The sequence below is a fragment of the Pan troglodytes genome, chromosome 11, assembly GCF_028858775.2.
Source record: "Pan troglodytes isolate AG18354 chromosome 11, NHGRI_mPanTro3-v2.0_pri, whole genome shotgun sequence".
Taxonomy (NCBI): Eukaryota; Metazoa; Chordata; class Mammalia; order Primates; family Hominidae; genus Pan; species Pan troglodytes.
In genome coordinates, this window is record NC_072409.2 from 67,915,796 (window position 1) to 67,937,360 (window position 21,565).

General features: G+C 45.4%; 1 protein-coding gene across 1 annotated transcript in view; it reads right to left on the reverse strand.

The window, feature by feature from the left end:
- Positions 1–21,565, reverse strand: part of GNA14 (G protein subunit alpha 14) — a 227,567-nt gene that overhangs the window by 9,867 nt on the left and 196,135 nt on the right. Inside the window, exon 3 of the mRNA XM_528331.9 lies at positions 1,423–1,577. Coding sequence (XP_528331.2) covers positions 1,423–1,577 — 155 coding nt within the window. The remainder of the gene's footprint in view (positions 1–1,422; positions 1,578–21,565) is intronic.

Below are 21,565 nucleotides of genomic sequence, written 5' to 3' on the forward strand. Positions count from 1 at the left end.
TGATCTAACACCTCAGTGGGGTTTCTGTATTTTCCTGCCTTGATGCTTTTTTGCATCTAAACATTCCTGTACTTAGATTGGTTGTGCCAACCTGGATTAATGACATTCAATTCTCAGCCCGGGATAAACACCAAAGGAAGCCCATTGAAACCACAGGAGGTGACACTTCTGGCTTTCTTTCCTGCCCAATGCCTTGTCCAGCTCAATGCCTGCTCAGAGGGTGACAGTGGCACCCAAAGGGAAGGAGGTACGTCTGGGGAAGGGATTTCTGAGCCCCCAGAGGATGGAAGATGATACGGGACAGGTGTGAAAGAGCTGAGCTGCAGAAGCAGGAGTTATTGCCACTTTAAGAAGGACCCATATCAAACTATTTACCCGGTGACCAGACTGAGGAGGCACTGCCCCGGGATATTATTATTTATTTATTTATTTACATTTTCTTTTTTTTTTTTTTTTTTTTGAGACAGAGTCTCACTCTGTCACTCAGGCTGTACTGCAGGAGTGTAATCATGGCTCACTGCAACCTCAACCTCCTAGGCTCAAGACATCCTCCCGCCTCAGCCTCCCGAGCAGCTGCCCAGCTAATTTTTGTAATTTTTGCAGAGACGAGGTCTTGCTCTGCTGCCCAGGCTAGTCTCAAATTCCTGGTTTCAAGCGATCCTCCCACCTCTGCCTCCCAAGTCCCTGGGATTACAGATGTGAACAGGAAATGCCTAAGAAAGTGAAAATCTGTCATCTCTATGGGACAGTTTGCATGCTGGGACATCTAAATAGAAATCTTTTTACCTTCAAGGATTAATGAATTAAAAGTTGAGCTGTATGGATCCAAAATACAGTGTGTAGGCCTTCGCAGGCAGCCAATAAACAAAGGATTGAGCTTCCTGTGTGTGCTGCGAGCGCAGCCTCCTATCTGTGCCACTAGAGGGCAGCACCAGATCAGCAGCTGATGGGTCCACGGCCCCGCTGCTCTAAACTTGACTTTAGATTTTAGCGCCATTGGACCTGCTGTCTTCTGATGGGGAAACCAGAAAGGCAGAGGGATATAGAGAGGAGGAAAGTAGAAGCCAAAAGCAAGGGTATTTCTTGTTTAAATCAGATAATTTCAGCACTCCTAAGGAGATCAGTCCCACTTAAGGGACCTCAGATTTGATTGAGTCTCTCATTGAAAACGACAGGCTTAGAACACAGCAAGAGCAGGTGGGTGTCGGGAGGAAGAGAGGTCTGCGATCCACAGAGTGACCGAGGGCTTTAGGAGGTGGTGAGAGATGGCACTAAGAGGTCAGGAGGGATATGGGAAAGCGAAGGCAAGTAGCGCTGCCACTGTGCACCGCATTTCAGCAGCGTTCAGCGAGAAACTTCTTTGAAGTGTGGCCGAGCTTGCCTGAAAGCACCGCGGGCAGCCAGGCTGGGCTCTGTACTCACTATTTGGCAGAGTCCGACAGCTGGTACTCCCTCCTCCTGTCGTAACACTCCTGGATGCCTGGATCTTGCCAGAGCTGCTTGATGGCCTCCACCTGCTCCCTGGAGAGCATGGAGACCTTGTCCACTTCCACTTCTCTGATTATCTGGGCATTTTCCTACTCAAAGGAAAGAGAACCTTGCATCAGGCAAAGGAAAGGAAGCCAACCCATTGGCAATGTCGGTACAAGTCTTGCCCTGGTCTGTGGATTTGGAGAGCTCTCACTAGGCATGGGGCGTGGTGGGCACCCTCCCAGGGGCCGCTGACAGCCAAGACACCCACTGCAGCCATGCTGAGTGGAGATGAGGTGGCTGCTTAGCTCCGTGGAGAGAGCCACCAGCAGCCCAAGACCTGCAGCTTCTGTGCCCAGCCATGTCCTGGGCCAGTTTCGCCAGCATTCAACAACACCCAGTGGTGAATAAAGAGTCACTGGAGCTTTCATCCTACCAGCAAACTTTACTTCTTCATTAACATATGACTCATTTGAGTATCTGCATAGCCAATGAGGCCATTTAAAAATGGCACACCAAGGTTTGGGTGGTAGAAACTGGTCCACCTGGTACAGGCAATAAGGAGGCGCCTTGTCTTTAGAGAAGTGAAACACAATAACAACTTATCATCAGTCTGGGATTTTGTTCTTTCATTTAAAAAAAAAAAAAAAAAAAAAAACACTGGCCAGCTGCGGTGGTTCATGCCTGTAATCCCAGCACTTTGGGAGGCCGAGGCAGGCCGATCACAAGGTCAAAAGTTCAAGACCAGCCTGGCCAACATGGTGAAACCCCATCTCTACTAAAAACACAAAAATTAGCTGGGCATGGCGGCGCGTGCCTGTAATCCCAGCTACTCAGGAGGCTGAGGCAGGAGAATCGCTTGAACCCAGAAGGTGGAGGTTGCAGTGAGCCGAGATGGTGCCAAGGCACTCCAGCCTGGGTGACAGAGTGAGACTCTGTCTCCAAAAAAAAAAAAAATATTAATAATAATTGACTTTACTTTTTAGAGCAGTTTTAGCTTGCCAGCAAAATTGTAGGGAAAGTGCAGCGCATTCCCACACAGTCTGCTTTTCATTTTCTTGCATCACTGATACAACTCTTTCCCACTGGGAGCCTCCCTCCCAATGCACTACTCTCCCCACACCACTGATTATTATATTATCATATTTATTATTACTATGATTATTAAATAATTATTGCTCTATTAGTACAGTAATTAAGGCCATTATTACTGTAATTATTACTATTACAGCGGTTACCATTTATTGGCTATGTACTATGTGCCAAGGCCTCTACATACATTATCTCATTTAATCAATGAGAGGCTAGCATGAGCCAGAAATCTTTCCAAACCTCAGAAAATAGAAAAGATAAGGTTGGCCTGCAGCCACAACATTTCCACGTGTTGGCCCCAGAGACTCAGCATCCTTTCCTTGGCTGCAAGTTGTAGCAGACAAGTGAATCCTGGCAAGAGAAGCAGGACCCCAGGCTCTTATTCCCCCTCCCATATTTCTGCATCCCACAGCAGTTACATCACCAAGCAGGGCTGGCTACACCAGCAGCTGTGAGTCAGCAAAGCATCTGCTTGGTAGCTGGGATCTCAAGTGTAGATGGTACCTCCTGAAAAGTCACTTTTATTGTGCGTTGTTCATCCTTATAATTATCCAACAGCAAGCCAGAGAAAAGGAGGATCTTACACATCCACCTGCCTCATCCTAACCAAGGACTGTGAATGAATCGATGTGACTTTTCCCCACACCTGTCAGGAAAGTGAATGTAAACTCTTCCTGGAGACTGTAGGACCTTCAGGCAGGTAGGATCTCAAACAAGGTCCAGGCAGGATGGATTACTGGAAAGTGCGCTGGCCTAGGAATCAGGACCCTGAATTCTAAACAGTGTAGTTGGGACTTTTAAGGACCCCAACAAGTTACCTGCCTCAGTGTCCTCATTTGTAAAACGAGCCATGATTTCGAGGGGTACCTGAATTATAAAGTGTTACTTATATGTAAGTAGAATTAGCCTTTACTATTGTAGCAGATGTCTAATAAGTATTTCTTGTTTGCAAAAACAGGACACATCATAGCCTCTAAACCCTGACTTCTAATCCCACCACTGGCATGCTGCATGTCACGGGCCCTATTCTTGGCTGGCGAGAATGATGGATGGAGAACCTGGACAGTGTTTATCCAGTGTGGTGCAGAACAGCTCTCTCCCGTGTCCTCCCCTCCTCTCGCCACGCTCTTGCTTTCCCAAATAGGTCAGCTGTGCTGAGCTCTACTCTCTCAATGTAAAATGTCTGTTTTCCTCTCTGTCTTCATGGCAGGCCAGGAAATGTCATGAGGGCAGAAACAATGTCTTATTTGTTCTTATATCCCAGAACCTAGTGCAGTGCCTTCTATTGCAAATAATAGGTGTCTTCTATTGATATGCACATTCAGTAAACATCTGTGGTGCATGTAAAATCCACCTACCTAACAAGACAGAAAATTATGACAAAATAAGAGTGAAAGCAGACTAGGGTGGGAAGACGGAAGCCCGTGCAGGTCACAGTGGGAGCACACACAGAGCAGGTCAGGGCCTCCTCTCAGAGGAGGAGATGCTCAGGCAACACTTGGCCAATCTGTAATTCTAACTTGGGCCCTGGTGGCCCTCAGCATCCTTGCTTCTTGTGGGCATGTCTCTTTTGCTGCTATGCTAAGTTTCACTGTCAAAATCAGGTTAACTACCGAGCTTTAGTGCTGCGACAATCATCAGGGCTGTAACAAATGCATTTCTATCTCTCCTTCTCACAAACAAAATGTAGGATTGAACTTTAGGGTGAATGAAATGTGAGCGGAAATCACTTGTCTCTTTTGAAAATAAACATTACGGCCAAGTGCAGTGGCTCACGCCTGTAATCCCAGCACTTTGGGAGGCCGAGGGAGGCGGATCAACTGAGGCCAGGAGTTTAAGACCAGCATGTCCAACATGGTGAAACCCTGTCTCTACCAAAAATATAAAAATTAGCTGTGTTTGGTGGTGCATGCCTGTCATCCCAGCTACTCGGGAGGCTGAGGCAGGAGTATTGCTTGAACCCAGGAGTCAGAGGTTGCAGTGAGACACAGCTACTGCACACCAGCATGGGCAACAGAACGAGACCCTGTATAAGAAAGAGAGAGAGAGAGAGACAGAGAGAGAGAGAGAGAGAGATAGAGGAAGGGAAGGGAAGGGAAGCAAAGCAAAGGAAAGGAAGGGAAAAAGAAAAAGGAAGGAAGGAAAGAAAGAAAGAAACTTATAAAGAGTCAGTGAGTAATGCACCACACTCATTTTCATCTGCTGTGGTGATTTTGGAAGCATGAGACAAGATGGCGCCTCCATCACCCAGAGCTCCTAAGGGACTACAATGAACACAGATATGCCCTCACTTGCCATGCTGGATATGTGGCATGAGTGAGAAATCAACTCAAAAGTTATCATCCACAAAGTTAAGTAAGCTGAACTTCAGGGGCAGTTGTTAGTGCAGCATGACCTACTGCACAGATCCTGACTGATACACGTTGCCATGGATAAACCCAGCCTTTGGCTCTTTTAGTAGAGAGAAAAAGTGGAACCTAGTGAGATATCAAAGAGGAAAGCAAGCTTCTACATGAAAAATGGGGAGTAGATACAGATATGACCTCTCAGGTCACCGGGAGACCTCACCAGGAGAGGAAGACATATTGTCTGTTTAGCCAGGTGAGGGGAATTTGGAGAATCTGGCTTGAAAGAAGCAGAGAGCTCAGCCTCTTTGGAAACCCAACAGTAGAACTTGAATTTGGAGCAGACAGCACCTGAGAAGCCCAGAAGCACTTCAAGTTCGGTGGTCACTACCTGGTTAGTTTTCCTACCTGTTAAGATTTTTTTTTTTAAAAAAAAAGACAGAGTTTCACTCTGTCTCCCAGGCTGGAGCACAACAGCGCGATCTCAGCTCAATGCAACCTCCGCCCCACCGAGTTCAAGCAATTCTCCTGCCTCAGCCTCCCGAGTAGCTGGGATTACAGGCACCCGCCACCACCCCTGGCTAATTTTTGTGTTTTTAGTACAGATGGGGTTTCAACATGTTGGACAGGCTGATCTTGAACTCCTGACTTCAAGTGATCCACCCACCTCAGACTCCCAAAGTGCTGGGATTACAGGCATAAGCCACCACGCCTAGCCGATTTTTTTTTTTTAAAAACCTTTTATTGTGAAATAATAAAAGACTTGCAAAGATGTGGGGAAAATGGTACAAAGACTTCTTCTATGCCTTTCAAGATTGGTCAAATGTGAACAATTAACTACTTTGATTTATCGTTCATCCTTTCTCCCTCCTTGTGTGTGCAAACACACACACACTTCAAACCCATGTGGGCCAACACACACATTTACATTTTTCTTGAAATGTTTGAGTAAGTTGCAGGCACGATGCCACCTTATCTCTAGAGACTTAGTGTGACTTCCTAAAAACAAGGACATCTTCTTGCATAATCACAGTATAATGATCAGCATCAGGAAATAGGCATGGACACGACATTATTATTCATTATTAAAAATTACTCATCTTCAGGCCTCATCCAAAGTTTGCCAGTTGTTCCAGGAATGTCCTTTATCTGGTCTGGAGCCCAGTGTAGGATCACGTGTTGCATTTAGTGATTGTATTCCTTTAGTCTCCATTTATCTGGAAAAGTTCTTGGTCAGAGAAGTCATTTTTGTCCCTCTGAATGAGAATGGCCCAGCAAGGGTCTGTTCTTCAGTCAAGACATTATGAGGATGGCTGGTGGAGAGAGTGGCAGCTGAGGCCCCAGAGAACGTTCCAGGGACAAGTATTAGGAAGGACAGGGAGGAATGAGGAAGGGAGCACCCTGTTACCTTTATTTAAATACAGTTTTTAATTGGAATATGGAATATGAAATGAATGACTTTCTGTAGACCCTTAACAATGTCTGTGTATTACAAGAGTGGAGTTGGCTGGGTGCAGTGGCTCACGCCTGTTTTCCCACCACTATGGGAGGCCAAGGTGGGAGGATCGCTTGAGCCTAGGAATTCAAGTCCAGCTGGGCAACATGGTGAGACCCCGTCTCTACAAAAAATACAAAAATTATCTGGGCATGGTAGTTGTGCCTGTAGTTCCAGCTACTCAGGAGGCTGAGGTGGGAGGATTGCTTGAGGCTGGGAGGTCAAGGCTGCAGCGAGCCAAGATCGTGCCACCGCACTTCGGCCTGAGTGAAAGAGTGAGATACTGTTTCAAAAAAAATAAGAATGATGATGACCCCAAAGAGTGGAGTTTTGTGCATAGTTCTCTCTGGTTTGGCAAGCAGCTTATCCACAGGTGTCTGGGTACTTTGATGGGCCTGTTCAAACGACCTCTACGGTACCTGCACTCTGAGCACAAGGGACCCTCATGCGCTGTGGGGAAAGCATTTAAGGCTTGCTTCATCTCAGGGAAAGAGAGGACAAAGAGTCGGAAGAGGACAAGGGTTAGGGGAGATGTGACTTTTGTGGGGCGCGTGCTGAGTCTGAGGTGGCCAGCATCTAAGTGGAGATGTCTAAAAGGCAGATGGATAAAATGGGTCTGTCTGTGGTTCACGGAGAGTCCTAGGCTAGAGAAACATCATGAGTTGAAATTGCCTAACACATTCATTTAATTGAAAAAAAATCACTCTCAAAGGAGTAAATATTATAGGAGCAAACTCAGTGATACAGAAACATGACCAGGCTCTCAAAATTGAGCTCATATCTGGCTTTCTCTTTTTCCTTTCTCAAACAAAATCACCATATTCACTGCTCTGACAGGGAAACCTGGAAAACAGATGTCCTCCATGTGTGTTTCATTCAGAAATTCCCAGGCTAACAGTAAAAGGAGCTGCTGATGAAGTGGCGCCCTGCCGGTTTCATGCAGGGATCCGTGGCTGCCGGTGACAGTCCCTGCCGAGTGTGGTGAGGCCCTCTGGCTGGGACCCAGAGCCCAGCGGGCAGCCCCATCTCCACCAGATCCTCCCCACGGGAGTGCTTCCTGCCCTATGAATGCCCCAGGACAGCAGGGCTCCGAGATCTCTGTTCAAGACTGACTTTCCCAATTAAGCTAGAGTCCTTGTTCCTTTGTCAGATCATTAAGCATTTTGGTTAAATTTTATATTTTTAATTTCTATTTACTTATATTTTAATTGACAAAATTGTACATATTTATGGCTTACAATTTGGTGTTTTGATATATGTATACATTGTAGAGTGGCTAAATCAAGCTGTTTAACATTTGTATTACCTCACATGCTTATTGTTTTGTAGTGAGAACACTTAAAATCTACTCCCTTAGCAATTTCCTTTGTTTCTTTTTTCTTTTTTTGAGATGCAGTCTTGCTCTGTCCCCAGGCTGCAGTAGAGTGGCACAATCTCGGTTCACTGCAACCTCCACTTCCTGGGTTCAAGCAATTCTCCTGCCTCGTCCCCCTGAGTAGCTGGGATTACAGGTGCCCACCACCATGCCCGGCTAATTTTTCTATTTTTAGTAGAGATGGGGTTTCACTATGTTGGCCAGGCTGGTCCTGAACTCCTGACCTCAAGTGATCCGCCCACCTCAGCTTCCCAAAGTGCTGGGACTACAGGCGTGAGCCACCGCGCCCAGCCTGCAATTTTCAAATATACTATATATTATTATTAACTTAGTCATCATGATATACAATAGATCTCTTGAGCAAATTGCTCCTGTCTTAATATTTTCGTTAAAATTAATATTTGCTAACGTATTGATATGGTTTGGCTCTGTGTCCCCACCCAAATGTCATCCTGAATTGTAATTCCCATAATCCCCACATGTCAAGGGAGGGACCTGGTGGGAGGTGATTGGATGATGGGGGCGGTTTCTCCCATGCTGTTCTCGTGATAGTGAGTGAGTTCTCATTAGATGTGATGGTTTCCTAAGTGCTTGACAGTTCCCTCTTCACATGCTCACACTTTCTCCTGCTGCCTGTGAAGAAGGTGCCTGCTTCCCCCTCTGCCACGGTTGTAAGTTTCCTGAGGCCTCCTCAGCCATGTGGACCTGTGAGTCAATTAAACTCTTTCCTTTATAAATTACCCAGTCTCCAGTATGTCTTTATAGCAATGTGAGAACGGACTAATACACGTATTATAGATAATAAAACTTACTATTTCAAGTGTCTACTGTGATGTGCAAGCTTTGTAAAAATAAGTGAGATTAAGATAAAATATATTATTAAATATGAGGACTCTTTGTAGCATAGTATTTCCAACTTTTGTAAAATCACCCCTCTTTAACAACTACAGAATTATACTGTGTTTAATGTGTCCAGAATTATATTATGTGTTCTATTAAAAATTATGAAGTAAAATTTCAATATTCCATAACCATCAGCTTTTGAAGCAAAACATTAAATCATAAAGAAAATGCTAGTTAACTATGCCAGAGAAAGGAGTTTTTCCTACAGAAAATAAACAAGGAACTTCTGCTTCAGGTAAAGGAGGATGAGTAGGAAACTTGAATCAACTCTCCCACTAAGGGCAGCTAGAAATGGCAGACAAAATATTTTGCAAATATGCGTGAAAGTAGTAGAAAGCTAATGCAGGCCTGGTGCAGTGGCTCATGCCTATAATCCCAGAAGTCTGCGAAGCTAAGGCAGATGGATCACTTGAGGCCAGGAGTTCGAGACCCGACTGGCCAACATTGCAAAACCCCGTCTCTACTAAAAATACAAAAAATTAGAGGGGCGTGTGATGCATGCCTATAATCCTAGCTACTCGGGAGGCTGAGGCAGGAGAATCACTTGAACCTGGGAGGTGGAGGTTGCAGTGAGCTGAGATCACACAATTGCACTCTAGCCTGGGCAACAGAGTGAGACTATGTCTCAAAAAAAGAAAGAAAGCTAATGCAATGATGCAACAGTTAATAACTGCTAAGCCACCATATAGGGGAAGACAGTGCCCAAGCAGATGAGCCCTGCAATGGGATGTTTTACTCCTGGGGCTTCTGTCAACTCTGGAAGGGACAGTTGATGGTTAAGCAGCTCTTTTTCCAACATCACAGGGCCAGAGTGACAAGGATTGAGGTCTAAGACTCTGCAAGAGCAAAAGGCCCTCATACACCCTTTGGCTCTGTGTTAGGATTCCACAGGGCAGCCCTGAGGGGTTTGCAACTCAGCTTGGAATCATGACAATCTCAGATATCAAGTACCTCCAGACACCTGGCAGAAGAAAAGGAAACTCCCTTTTGGAGTTTGGGAGATAACATCTTCCTCATCCTCAAATTATGTTTTCAAATATGTGTCCAGGGCACCACCCAAAATAATCAAGCATAAGAAGATGGGACAACTGCAAAGACAGATGACAAATAAAAAGATGGCAAAAGATCTGCCATGCAAACACTAACCCAGAGGAAACTGGAGTCTCTCTACTAAGACAAAAGCAGACTTCAAGGTGAAAAGCATAGCTAGAGCTAGAAGAGAGGGATATTTCAAATGACATAAAGATTTGGAAAAATATAGCAGCTCTAAAGTTTTATGTAGCTATTAACATAGGATCAAAATCTGTGGAGCAAAATTTCACAGATGGAAGTGGAGAAATGGACAAATCTTCATCATATAGAGATTTGAACATACCTCTCTCACTGATAGTGTAAACAAAAAACTCAGGAAAAATACAGACAATTCAAACATTATGATCAGCAAATTTGAATTTACAGATACATTTTGATGCATTCAAAATAACTGTAGAATATATACTTTTTAAAAGCACACCTAGAATATTTATAAAAATACTTTTAAAAGCATATCTAGAATATTTAATTACTAAGACTTCACGTAAAAAAATGGATTTCCAGCTTCTTTTGATCAATTTTCATCTTCTCTAGAAACTCTAAGCTCAGCAGGGACTCACTTCCCCACCTCCTGCACCTGCAAGCTCCCTGCACCCACTCTGCAGACATTTCAATATTAAACACTGGGCTAAAGCCACCTAGACTTCAATCTCCCACACACTCAGAATGGAAGGAAGCTTTTTAAACCCAATTCAAGATTCAACAGAAATCTTTATTTCTACTACAATCTCCGTCCTTCTCTTTCCCTTCCTCTTTTCTCCAACAACAAAAATAAATAACAGAATTTACTGGCCACAAAGTGTTGGCATGAGGGGCCAAGTTAGTTACTTTTTCTTTTCTTACCAGTCAAAACTTCAGTCGGGGCTGGGCACTGTAATTAATCCCAGCAATTTGGGAGGCCAAAGTGAGAGGATCACTTAAAGCCAGAAGTTCGAGACCAGCGTAGGCAAAAAAACAAGACCCACATCTCTAAAAATAAAATAATAAAAACAAATTAGCTGAGCATGGTGATGCGTGCCTGTAGCCCCAGCTACTCTGGAGGCTGTGGCGGGAGGATCATTTGAACCCAGGTGTTGGAGGCTAGAGTAAGCTATGATTGTGCTACTGCCCTCCAGCCTGAGCAACAAAGCAAGACCTTGTCTCTGAAAAAAACAAACTTCAGTGTGTTTCACTAAAAAGGCTCTTTCCAAAGGCTCCTGTGATAAAATACTTAAACACCTGTAGCTACATGAGTGTGAATAATGCAGTTGAGAGATGGTATGTGTGGCCTTGCACCGTGCCGGCTTAGCTGAACCTACTGACGTTTCCCAGAATGCCCCACCATGTTTGGTTCTGGGTTAGGGCTGGCCACAGAAGAAATGGAAAGAGACTTGCAAGGCAGAAGGACGCATCCACTTTCCGGGTCTGAAGGTCAGAGGCCTGCTTCTGCTTAAAAACAGCCCAGCTGATGTTCTGGTCAACCTCACAGGTACCCTCAGCACATTTAACTCCTGCCTGGATCTTCTCCTTCGGCTTCTTCACATCATGGGTCAGCTTCTCCACATCCTGGGGCAGGCACATGTACAGATCTGTGGCCAAGGGTGCCAGCTTCTTCCACAAGTTACCTGCACCGTCAGGATGGTGACACCTGTGCAGGTTCCAGTTCATCCCCCCAGAATCCACTTGGTATTCGTGGGTTCTGCTTTGTCTTTGCAGGTTCCAGCCTGCCCTTGCTCTTCCCTGCTTTGCATCCCCGTTTTCTCCTTGACTGCCAGCCTGCTGACCTGTAGCATCCTCAGGCCCCCCCCCCAGACATGCAGCAGCAATAGCCTTCCAGTGTCTTCTTCACAGCTCCAGCAGCCAACACAGTTCAGTCCCCATCATGAGCCCATCATTCCCCAGCACTCCGTGCACCTCCGACTCCCTGACACACAAGAGCTTCCATTACAGTCCACTCAATCCTATGTACAGACAAAATCCCTGATCAGCTTAGGTCCAGAGGGAGGTAGCTTAGGGTTCAGTTGGGGTGCCCTAAATGTCCCACACTCAGCTGGGCACCAGCAGGCAGACTCGTTCACCACTCAGTGCACAGCGTCCTGCCCCTGCTCCATGCCAGATCCAGGGCTGGCTGCTGGGAATAGAAATAGGCCCTAACCTTGAGGATTTCAGAATTACAGCTATCCTTTTGAGTAGGAATGACAACAGAGCCCCACAGGAATGCTGAGCTCAAAGGAAAGGAGACATTTCAGTTGGGGAGGAGTGAAGGGATGAGCCAACTAGTACTTCCCACTAGAGGTGGCCTGATGGGCGGGAAGGAGAAGGGGCTACATCTTCCCTTCTTGCTGCCAGGAACATGGCTTCCTGCCTGTGCTTGCCAAAGATTGCTCTGTGTATGGAGCGGGGGTACGAGAAAGGGACCAGACCAGCCTTTGCTACATCGCATTTCACATAACAAGTCTTTCCCTAAGATGCTCTGGAAAGTGCCTAAACCCTCAGTAGAACACAGTCAAGTGAAATTTTCCAAACAGCATCTGGTAGCCCAACTCCCTCAACACCCTCCAAACAAGGAATGCGTGTATTCGGCCAGTGGAGCTGCTTCTCAAAGAAGGGTTTTGGGGCCCAGCAAGGTGGCTCATGCCTGTAATCCCAACATGTTAGGAGGTCAAGGCTGAAGGATCATTTGAAGCCAGAAGTCCAAGACCACCCTGGGCAGCAAAGTGAGACCTGTCTCTAAGAAGAAAAAAAAAAAAAAGAAAGAAAAAGAAAAAAATATTTGCCAGGCATGGTGGTATGCGCCTGTAGTCCCAGCTACTCGGTGGCTGAGGCAGAAGGATCACTTGAGCCTAGGAGTTGGAGGCTGGAGTGAGCTACGGTCACACCACTGCACTCCAGCCTGGGCAACAGCGAGACCCCATCTTTAAAAAATATATATTTGTTTGGGCCAGTTAACTGTACGTGCCCAGGGGCCATTAAACGTGGTCATGTTATGTGGGAAGATAGAGTTTTCTGTCCCTGTCACCATCTTGTTCACTGTCTTGTTCCTTCCCTTCCTCCTCTAGTTGACAGAGTTCTCTTAGTTCTTTAGCACATAAAAATTGTTTTATCACTGACAGTCCAACTTAGCAAGAGGAATATCTCTTTTGTCTGTGCCTATCTTCAGAATCTGCGGAGCCTGCTGCTGGGAGGACGGCAGGGTTTACTCCCAATTTTCCAGTGACCAGGGCCCTGCTGGGGAAAAGGCGGGGACTCTGCAGGGAAAGGCAGAGGGCAGAAAAGGTGAGTGACCAGAGCGGCAGGGCTCACGGGAGCTCTCAGACCAAAAGACCCCGCCACAGAGAGAGTAACAAATGCTTTGCCCCACCTGTGGGCTTCCTGCAGCGGCACAATCAGCTGTGAGAAATCTCATTCTCTTTCTGGTGTTGGGTTATTTTCACGGCCCTTCCAGACAAGGAAGCATTACCAAAGGCTTGCAGTAGTTCAACAAAACACCAGCAAGGCTTCAATTTAAGAACAGGTTGGTTTCAGAAACTTACTTGTACACTTGGTTATTGGGAGCTCAAAGTATTTTCCCACGAAGCCAGGATGGCCGCGGGTCCAGTACATCCTATTTTGCTTTCTTCCTGGGCTCGAGAGTCATGCTGTGTCTCAGCCTTCCTGGCAGTGAGGTGGACCCGTATAACTGAGTTCTGAGTGAGGGAATTCAGGCTGAAGCAATGCGTGCCATGACTGGGCCTGACCTCCAAAACCTCCCATGCAATCCCCCTCCATCTTTCTTTTCCCATTTCTCAGGTGAGGGAGAGTGAAGGAGAAGGGGTGGGGGGAGATGCTCAAGGTGATGGGGATCTGGATTTTGAATGACTGCGGAGCAGAGCCCAAGTGCCACGCCCCCACCAACTTATACTGAATTGACACGGATGTGACTACAAAATCAACTTCATTTTGCTAAGCCACTGAGGTTGTGGTACTGGTTGACTATTTTAACTTTAGTAAATTTTACTTTATACAGCCAAAGAGAGAGAGAGAGAAATGATGTTAGCATGGGAGGTTCTAGGCTAGCTTAAAGAAATCCATTTTAACCAGTACAGAGATGAACTATCACACCAAGTATAAATCCTGGCTACAAGTTTTGGTGCAGTTCATGTACAATTTTTTTTTTTTTTTGAGACGGAGTCTCATTCTGTTGCCCAGGCTGGAGTGCAATGGCACAATCTCAGCTCACTGCAACCTCTGCCTCCAGGGTTCAAGCAATTCTCCTGCCTCAGCCTCCCGAGTAGCTGGGATTACAGGCACACACCACCACGCCTAGTAGAGATGGGGTTTCACCATGTTGGCCAGGCTGGTCTCCAACTCCTGACCTCAAGTGATCTGCTGACCTCGTCCTCTCAAAGTGCTGGGATTACAGGCGTGAGCCACCATGCCCAGCCTCAATGTACAATTTCTGTAAAAGCTACTTATCTGTTATCTACCCCTTTCTGCCACCCTACCTCACAGTGACTCTCTCTTCAAGGTCCTGTTTCTCAGACCCAAACTACAGTACTACTTCTTATGCATAAACTTTCTAAGACTGCGAGCACCAAAACCTCCTCGTTCCTCTCTTCCCCAATCAAAAAGTGCAGGTACACCAGACAGGAGGCTGTTAGCCCTAGAGAGAATTCTATTTCTTTTTCAGTTTCTTTCCTTTATCCAGATCTGAGCCCAGACATGGTATTATTAGAGAGGACAGGCTAATGACCCCTGAATTTCAGTGCCTTAACAGCACAGGTGTATTTTACAACCCTTCACAGTCCATTATGAGGTCATAGTAGGGGTGGGGAGGACTCTCCTCCACAGAGTTATTCAGGGATCCAGGCTCACTCCAGCAAGTGAGTACACCAACTTGAAGGGCCCTGGAGTCCTTCACTAGATTATTTGCACCCAGTCTGCAGGGGAGGGAAGAGAGCATGGAGCAGTGTTCAGGAATTCTTATGGGCCAGGTCTGGACATGGTGCACTTTGCCTCTGCACACAGCTCATTGGCCAGATTTAGTCACAAGGCTCCCGCTAAGTGCAAGGGAGGCCGGGAAATGTGGTCTTCCCATGTGTTCAGGTGGAAGGTGGAATGGGATTTGGTGAATGGAGAGCATGCTGTCTACCACTCACAGAGTCTTGAAATCACTTTATCTTTTACTACATTGGTTTCTAACATTTGTATGATGCCAGTGTATGCTTTCATGTAGATTGTAGATCAGTGTAAACTGCAGCTGATGGGCCACATCCAGCAGACTGCCTGTTTTTGCTAATAAAGTTCTATGGGAAGACAGCTATGCCTTGTGATATTATCTGCCTGCTTTCAAAACTGCAACAGCAGCATCAAGCTGTTGAGACAAAACCAGTATGGTCCACCAAGGCTAAATCACGTACTATCTAGCCATTTACAGAAAATGTTTGCTGACCCCGCTACAAACAGTCCCCAACTCATGATGGTTTGACTGAACAATTTTCTGACTTACGATGGTGTGAAAGCAGTAACCATTCAGTAGAAACCATATTTTGAGTATTGAACCATTCTGGTTTTCATTTTCAGGTCAGTGTTCGATAAATTACATGAGATATTCAATTCTTTATTATAAAACAGGTTTTGTGTTAGATCATTTTGCCCAACTGTAGGCTAATGTGTTCTGAGCGCATTTAGCAGGCCAGGCTAAGCTATTCTGTTTGGCAGTTTAGGTAAATTAGATGCATTTTTGACTTTTGATATTTTCCATTTAATTTATGATGGATTTATCAGGACATGATCCCATCATAAGTCTAGGAGCATCTATATCGTCTGATAATTCGAATTAAATGCATACAAGTAGCACACTGCTGCAGCCGTAATTCCTAACTCATTCATTCATCAGGCATGCATGTATGCAGCACCCATAAACTCTTTGCCAGGCATTATTCGAGGTAGACGTACGCAACTATGAAAAAAATATTGTCTTTATGCTCAAACTTCTAGTCTTTTTAAGAATGATGGTAAGAAGTGTGCAGAGTGTGGAAAAGGAACTTTTTAAAAATGTATTTAATTAGTGTAAAAAGCAAGAGAATCCCACCTAAGCAAATTTCCCCACTCTTCAGAAGTCTTAAACGGCAATTCCCAGAAATAATTTAGATTGTGGACCTGCCCCAACTGGAAGCATGTATAGCCATCCACCGCATAATGACATTTCAGCCAACAGCAGGCTGCATATACGATAATGGTATGATAGGATGTAAGATTATAATGCAGCATTTTTACTGTATCTTTTCTATGTTAAGATACAGTTAGATACAAAAATACCATTGTGTTACAACTACCTACAGTGTTCAGTACAGCAACATGTGGCACAGGTTTGTACCTTAGGAGCAATAGGTAACCCAGGTACCTAGACCTGGTAGCCCAGGTGTGTAGTAGGCTAAACCATATAGGTTTGTGTAAGTGCACTCCGTGATGTTCACACAATGATGAAATCACCTAACTTTACATTTCTCAGAGGGTATCCCTTTGTTAAGTGATGCGTGACTGTATGTAGTAACATTAAATAAAATGCCACCCAGTGGAAAATCTTAGAATTGTTCTGATTCCCATTAACAGAATTTTCCCCATTTCTTTTTTCTTCTTTATAACTTCCTTAAGCAAGCCATGTTATCAAGTGCTAGTTCCCCTGAGGTTCAATATCGTATTGTTTGTTTTCACAAAGTCTATGCCATGTCAATCAACCAGTGGCCAGACATTTCTAGACAGCCTGAAATCCAAGACAACTGTGGAAGGACAGTCCCTACATTCTCCCTGGGGCGCTGCTGACTTTTAAGAGAAACCAGTGGCCTCCCCAATCTTTGAAAAAGGCCTCGTCAAGGCAAATCCAAACAAATTCTCCCCCAATTCCCTGTCAAACAGGTTTCATACTCAAACCCCAATGCAAAGGGAAGGGAATGTTAGATTCATTAGTTTAACACCAGCTAGGCAGGTATAGCCGAGGCTGAGCTGAAGAATAAACATTAGGAAATAAAGTTCTTTGATGGCAAAACGCCAGAGCATAATCTCCCTCTTGAGAACCCCTCCTTAGGCCCAGGCCTCCTTCTAGACATTCCCTGTGTGTGCCTCACAGTGACTCAGACCCCTACCGCCTCCCTGCTCAGACAAGAACCTTAGAAACAAAGAGAACATGAGGAATTGGCAGTAGTTCATGGTACTGGACAGACTGGAAGCTGGAGCTGGGCCGAAGGACATTTGGAATTCTGGGATTCCGTGGGCTTATGCATCCTCAGGGCATTTGTCCCAGGGCTGCAGGATTCTGGAGCTTTGGCATTCTGGTTGCCGGCTGGTGGGACTAAATAAATTGCCCTTTTCTGTCTCCGCTCTGAATTCTTCATGGTCATGGTCTTGACTCTTGATTTACAAAATGGGATACACCAAAGCAAGATGAGGGGGCTGGCTCTGCCTGTGACTACACACTTCTGTTCCCTGGGGCTTGTGGTCAGCCCCAGCAAAACATCAAGTGCTCAGCCTTACCCATGCACAGGAGGCTCTTAATAAAGGGCAGAGACCGTAATCCTCATCTTCATCCATCTCCCTCTGACCTTCTTAAGTGCCTGGGGGCTTACATGCCGCCTCAAAGGAATGAAGAAATCTTGCCGATTCTCATCATTCATGATTCCATATTTGTGAATTCACCTACTTGCTAAAACCTACTTGTCACCTCCAAATCAAACTGATGGCACTTTCACAGTCATTCTCCAATGTGTACAGAGCAGCAAAAAAAATCTAAGTCACCTGATGCAAATGTTTCCATCTGAGATCGAACAAGCTCTGGTGCTGTAAAAATTGTTCTTCCTATGGTCTATCTAGTGGCCTGTGTTTTGGAATTTTCATCCTTTTTTTGGTGGTGATTTTGCTAAGATAGCACTTGATATGGTTTGGCTGTGTCCTCACCCTAATCACATCTTGAACTGTAGCTCCCTTAATCCCCATGTGTCCTGGGAGGGAACTGATGGGAAGTAATTGAATCATGGGGGTGGGTTTTTCCCGTGCTGTTCTCCTGATAGTGAATAAGGCTCACAGGGTCTGACAGTTTTATAAAGGGCATTTCCCCTGCACACACTGTCTTGCCTGCTGCCATGTAAGACATGCCTTTGCTCCTTCTTCGCCTTCCACCATGATTGTGAGGCCTCCCCAGCCACATGGAACTGTGAGTCCATTAAACCTCTCTCCTCTATAAATTACCCAGTCTTGGGTTTGTCCTTATAGCAGCATGAGAACAGACTAATATGGCATCTGAGTATAGTGTGACCATAAGAATGTGACGGCCCTATGGGGAACATACGTGTGTCAGATTAGCTTCCTTCAAGAGGACTCAAGATATAATCTCAGCTCATCCCCTAGTAGGGAGCTTTCGATGAATTTATCTGACCCTAAGGCCTCAGTTTCCTCATTGGTAAAATGAGGAGGGGAGCCGGGGGTGGTCTTTTCAATATTAGCAGTCTCTAGCTAAAGAACGTATTTTTTAATTATAAAGCTTCATAAATAGTTGTTGTTGTGGACATTCTTTTTTCAAAGTATAAAGGCAAACACAGCCACTGTAGTCACTCTTTTTAGAGTGCTCTAAAGCAATCATTGTAACTATACTTAGCTGAGGATGTAAAGGAATGCCACTATTGATAAAGAGGTCTGTTCCTGGGATCCAGGGTGAGGCTATTCTAGGATGGCCCTGAAAATCTTGAGGATGACCAATGTCCCTCTCTCTTCTGTGAATCACACATCCTCAAAATAACCAGGAAGACAGCCTCAAAGGCAGTTACCCCCAAAAGATAATATTGCCCCAAACTTTTTTCTCCCTTGTCACACACATGTTCATTAGTCACCCTGGGGCTCTGGACCACAGGTTTTTCCAGCTTGGGTGGACAAGCCAACGTGCAGCAAAGCTGCTCAGCCACTCTCCCAAGCAAGAACCCGAGATTCTTTGTTGTAATCAGGTGCATAAGGAAACCTGTCGGGGTCAGTGCAAAGTGTCTCTCTCCTCAAGCATCTCAAAGTTACACAGACATTTAACCAAGTCTCCTATTTCCTGTCAAAAAATCCCAATCGAGCAACCAGACGAGCACAGGTAGGTGGTGAGTGACAGATATTTGTGCAAAAATTAGATGTGGTCTCGTGAAGTCCCCACAGCCCAGGAACATTTCACTCAATCTAGTGAGCTCCATGCTCACTATGTGCTGGTCTCACACCGCATCCCAGGGGAAGCGGATATAACTCCACAGAGGCTGACTTGAGAGACACGATCCAGTAAGAGGCTGGACTGCTTGATCCAGAACCCCGTAGAAATACACTGGTCCTGTCAGCAGGTCTGAGACAGACGTGTAGCCAAGTGACGAGCTCCAGTACAGCCTTAGGATTCACCAAAGTCACCCCTACTCATATGATGTGTGAGGCAGACAGATTTGCCTTTAAGTAGCAACAAAGAATATCTGCACTCCAGATCTTGGTGGAGAATTTAGTCTCTCTGCCGCCTCTTACCAAATTTTGAAACAAATGGTATCTATGGATGATTTTCCTGAAGTACATTCAGTCCAGCGATGCCTTTATAAGCATTTTCCAGAGTGGTATATTAAACAAAACACTACTCTACAAAACGTGGTACATATCCTTAAAAAAAAGTTCCTTGATCAAATTAGTTTAGGACAAAGTCTGAAAAAGTTACCCAAGTTTTCTATTTAACTGCAGAACTGCACACAAGTGTGTGTGTGTGTGTGTCTGTGTATGTGTGTGTGTGGTGTGTGTGTATGTGTGTCTGTGTGTGTGTGTGGTGTGTGTGTGTATGTGTGTGTCTGTGTGTGTGTGTGTGTGTGGTGTGTGAGGTATGTGTGTGGTGTGTTTGTGTGTGGAAGTGTGTCCGTGGTGTGTGTGGAGGTGTATGTGTGTGATGTGCATATGTGTATGTGTGTGGTGTGTGTGTGGTGTGTATGTGTGTGGAAGTGTGTCCGTGGTGTGTGTGGAGGTGTATGTGTGTGTGATGTGCATATGTGTATGTGTGTGGTGTGTGTGTGGTGTGTATGTGTGTGTGGTGTGTGTGAGGTGTATATGTGTGTGTGGTGTGCTTATGTGTATGGTGTGTGTGTGGTGTATATGTGTGGTGTGTGTGTGGTGTGTGTGTGGTGTATATGTGTGGTGTGTGTGTGTATGTGTGTGGTGTGTGTATGTGTATGGTGCATGTGTGTGGTTTGTGTCTGTGTGTGTGGCGTGTATGTGTATGTGTGTGGTGTGTTTGTGATATGTGCGTATGTGTATGGTGTGTATGTGTGTGGTATGTGTGTCTGTGTGGTGTATGTGTGTGTGGTGTGTGCATATGTGCATGTGTGTGGTGTATGTGTGTGGTGTGTGTGTGGTGTGTATGTGTATGTGTGTGGTGTGTATGTGTGTGTGGTATGTGTGTACGTGTGGTGTGTGTGGTGTGTGTGGTATGTGTGTGTTGTGTGGTGTGTGTGTATGTGTGTGGTGTGTGTGTAGTATCTGTGTATGTGTGGTGTGGTGTGTGGTATGTGTGTAGTGTGTTTATGTATGTGTGTGGGGTATGTGTGTATGTATATGTGTGCAGTGTGTGTGTTGTCTGTGTGTGTGTGTGTGTGTGTGGGGTACATGTACCCCTCAGGGCAGGGATCTGCTGTGGTCTGAAAGTTTGTGTCTCTCCAAAATTCATATGTTGAACTCTCATCCCCAACGTGGAGGTATTAAGGAGTGGGGCTTCTGAGTGGTGACTAGGTCATGAAGGTGGAGTCCTCATGAATGACTTTGTGCCCTTTTAAAAGAGGTCTGAGCTGGGCACATTGGTTCATGCCTGTAAGCCCAAGGACACAGGAGGCTGAGGCAGGAGGACTGCTTGACGCCAGGAGTTCAAGACCAGCCTGGACAACATAGCGACACTCCCTCATCCCTAAAAACAAATAAACAAACAAGTAACCAGCCGGGTGGTGTGTGCACCTGCAGTCCCAGCTACTTGAGAGGCTGAGGCAGGAGGATGGCGTCAGCCCAAGAGTTCGAGGTTACAGTGAGCCATGATTGCACCACTGCACTCTAGCCTGGGTGACAGAGCAAGACCCTGTTCCTGAAAAAATAAAAAATAAAAATAAAAAGAGGCCTGAGGGAGCTTGTGTGTCCCTTCCGCCATGCGAAGACACCAAGAAGATGCCATCTCTGAGGAGCAGACTCTCACCAGACAGCGCATCTGCTAGTGCCTTCATCTTAGACTTCTGCAGACTTCCCAATCCCCAGAACTGTGAGCAGTAAACGCTACTCTTTATAAATTACCCAGCCTAAGGTGTTCTGTTATAGCAGCCTGAATAGACTAAGACAGATATTAGTCTCTTTTCTTCATTAATGTACTCCCACGTGCCTAGAATGGTGGTTCACACATCAATATTCTTTGAATGAATAAATGAATCTTACCTGAAAATCTTTACATTCAATAAATACTGATAAAATACATTGAAGTCAAGGAGCAATATGCATTAACAAAATGCAACAGTTCATGAAAATGTGTAACTATGCGCACCAAACTCTTAACCATTCAGTCACTCAGAAAGATAATCCACATGTGTATGGCTTAAAAACAACAGCAAGAACAGCCCTGAAGCTACAACAGGATTCCTTCAACAAATGCAGCATTTAGTGAGAATTTATGGAACTGAGCAAACCTGAGCAATCATAAGCCTGCAGCCACCACAACAAATACAGCAACATGGAGTGGGGAGGCCCAAACATAGCACAGAGCTTTTGATATGCTAGTTTTATTATGAGTTTCCAAAGAGCAGCTTTACGATA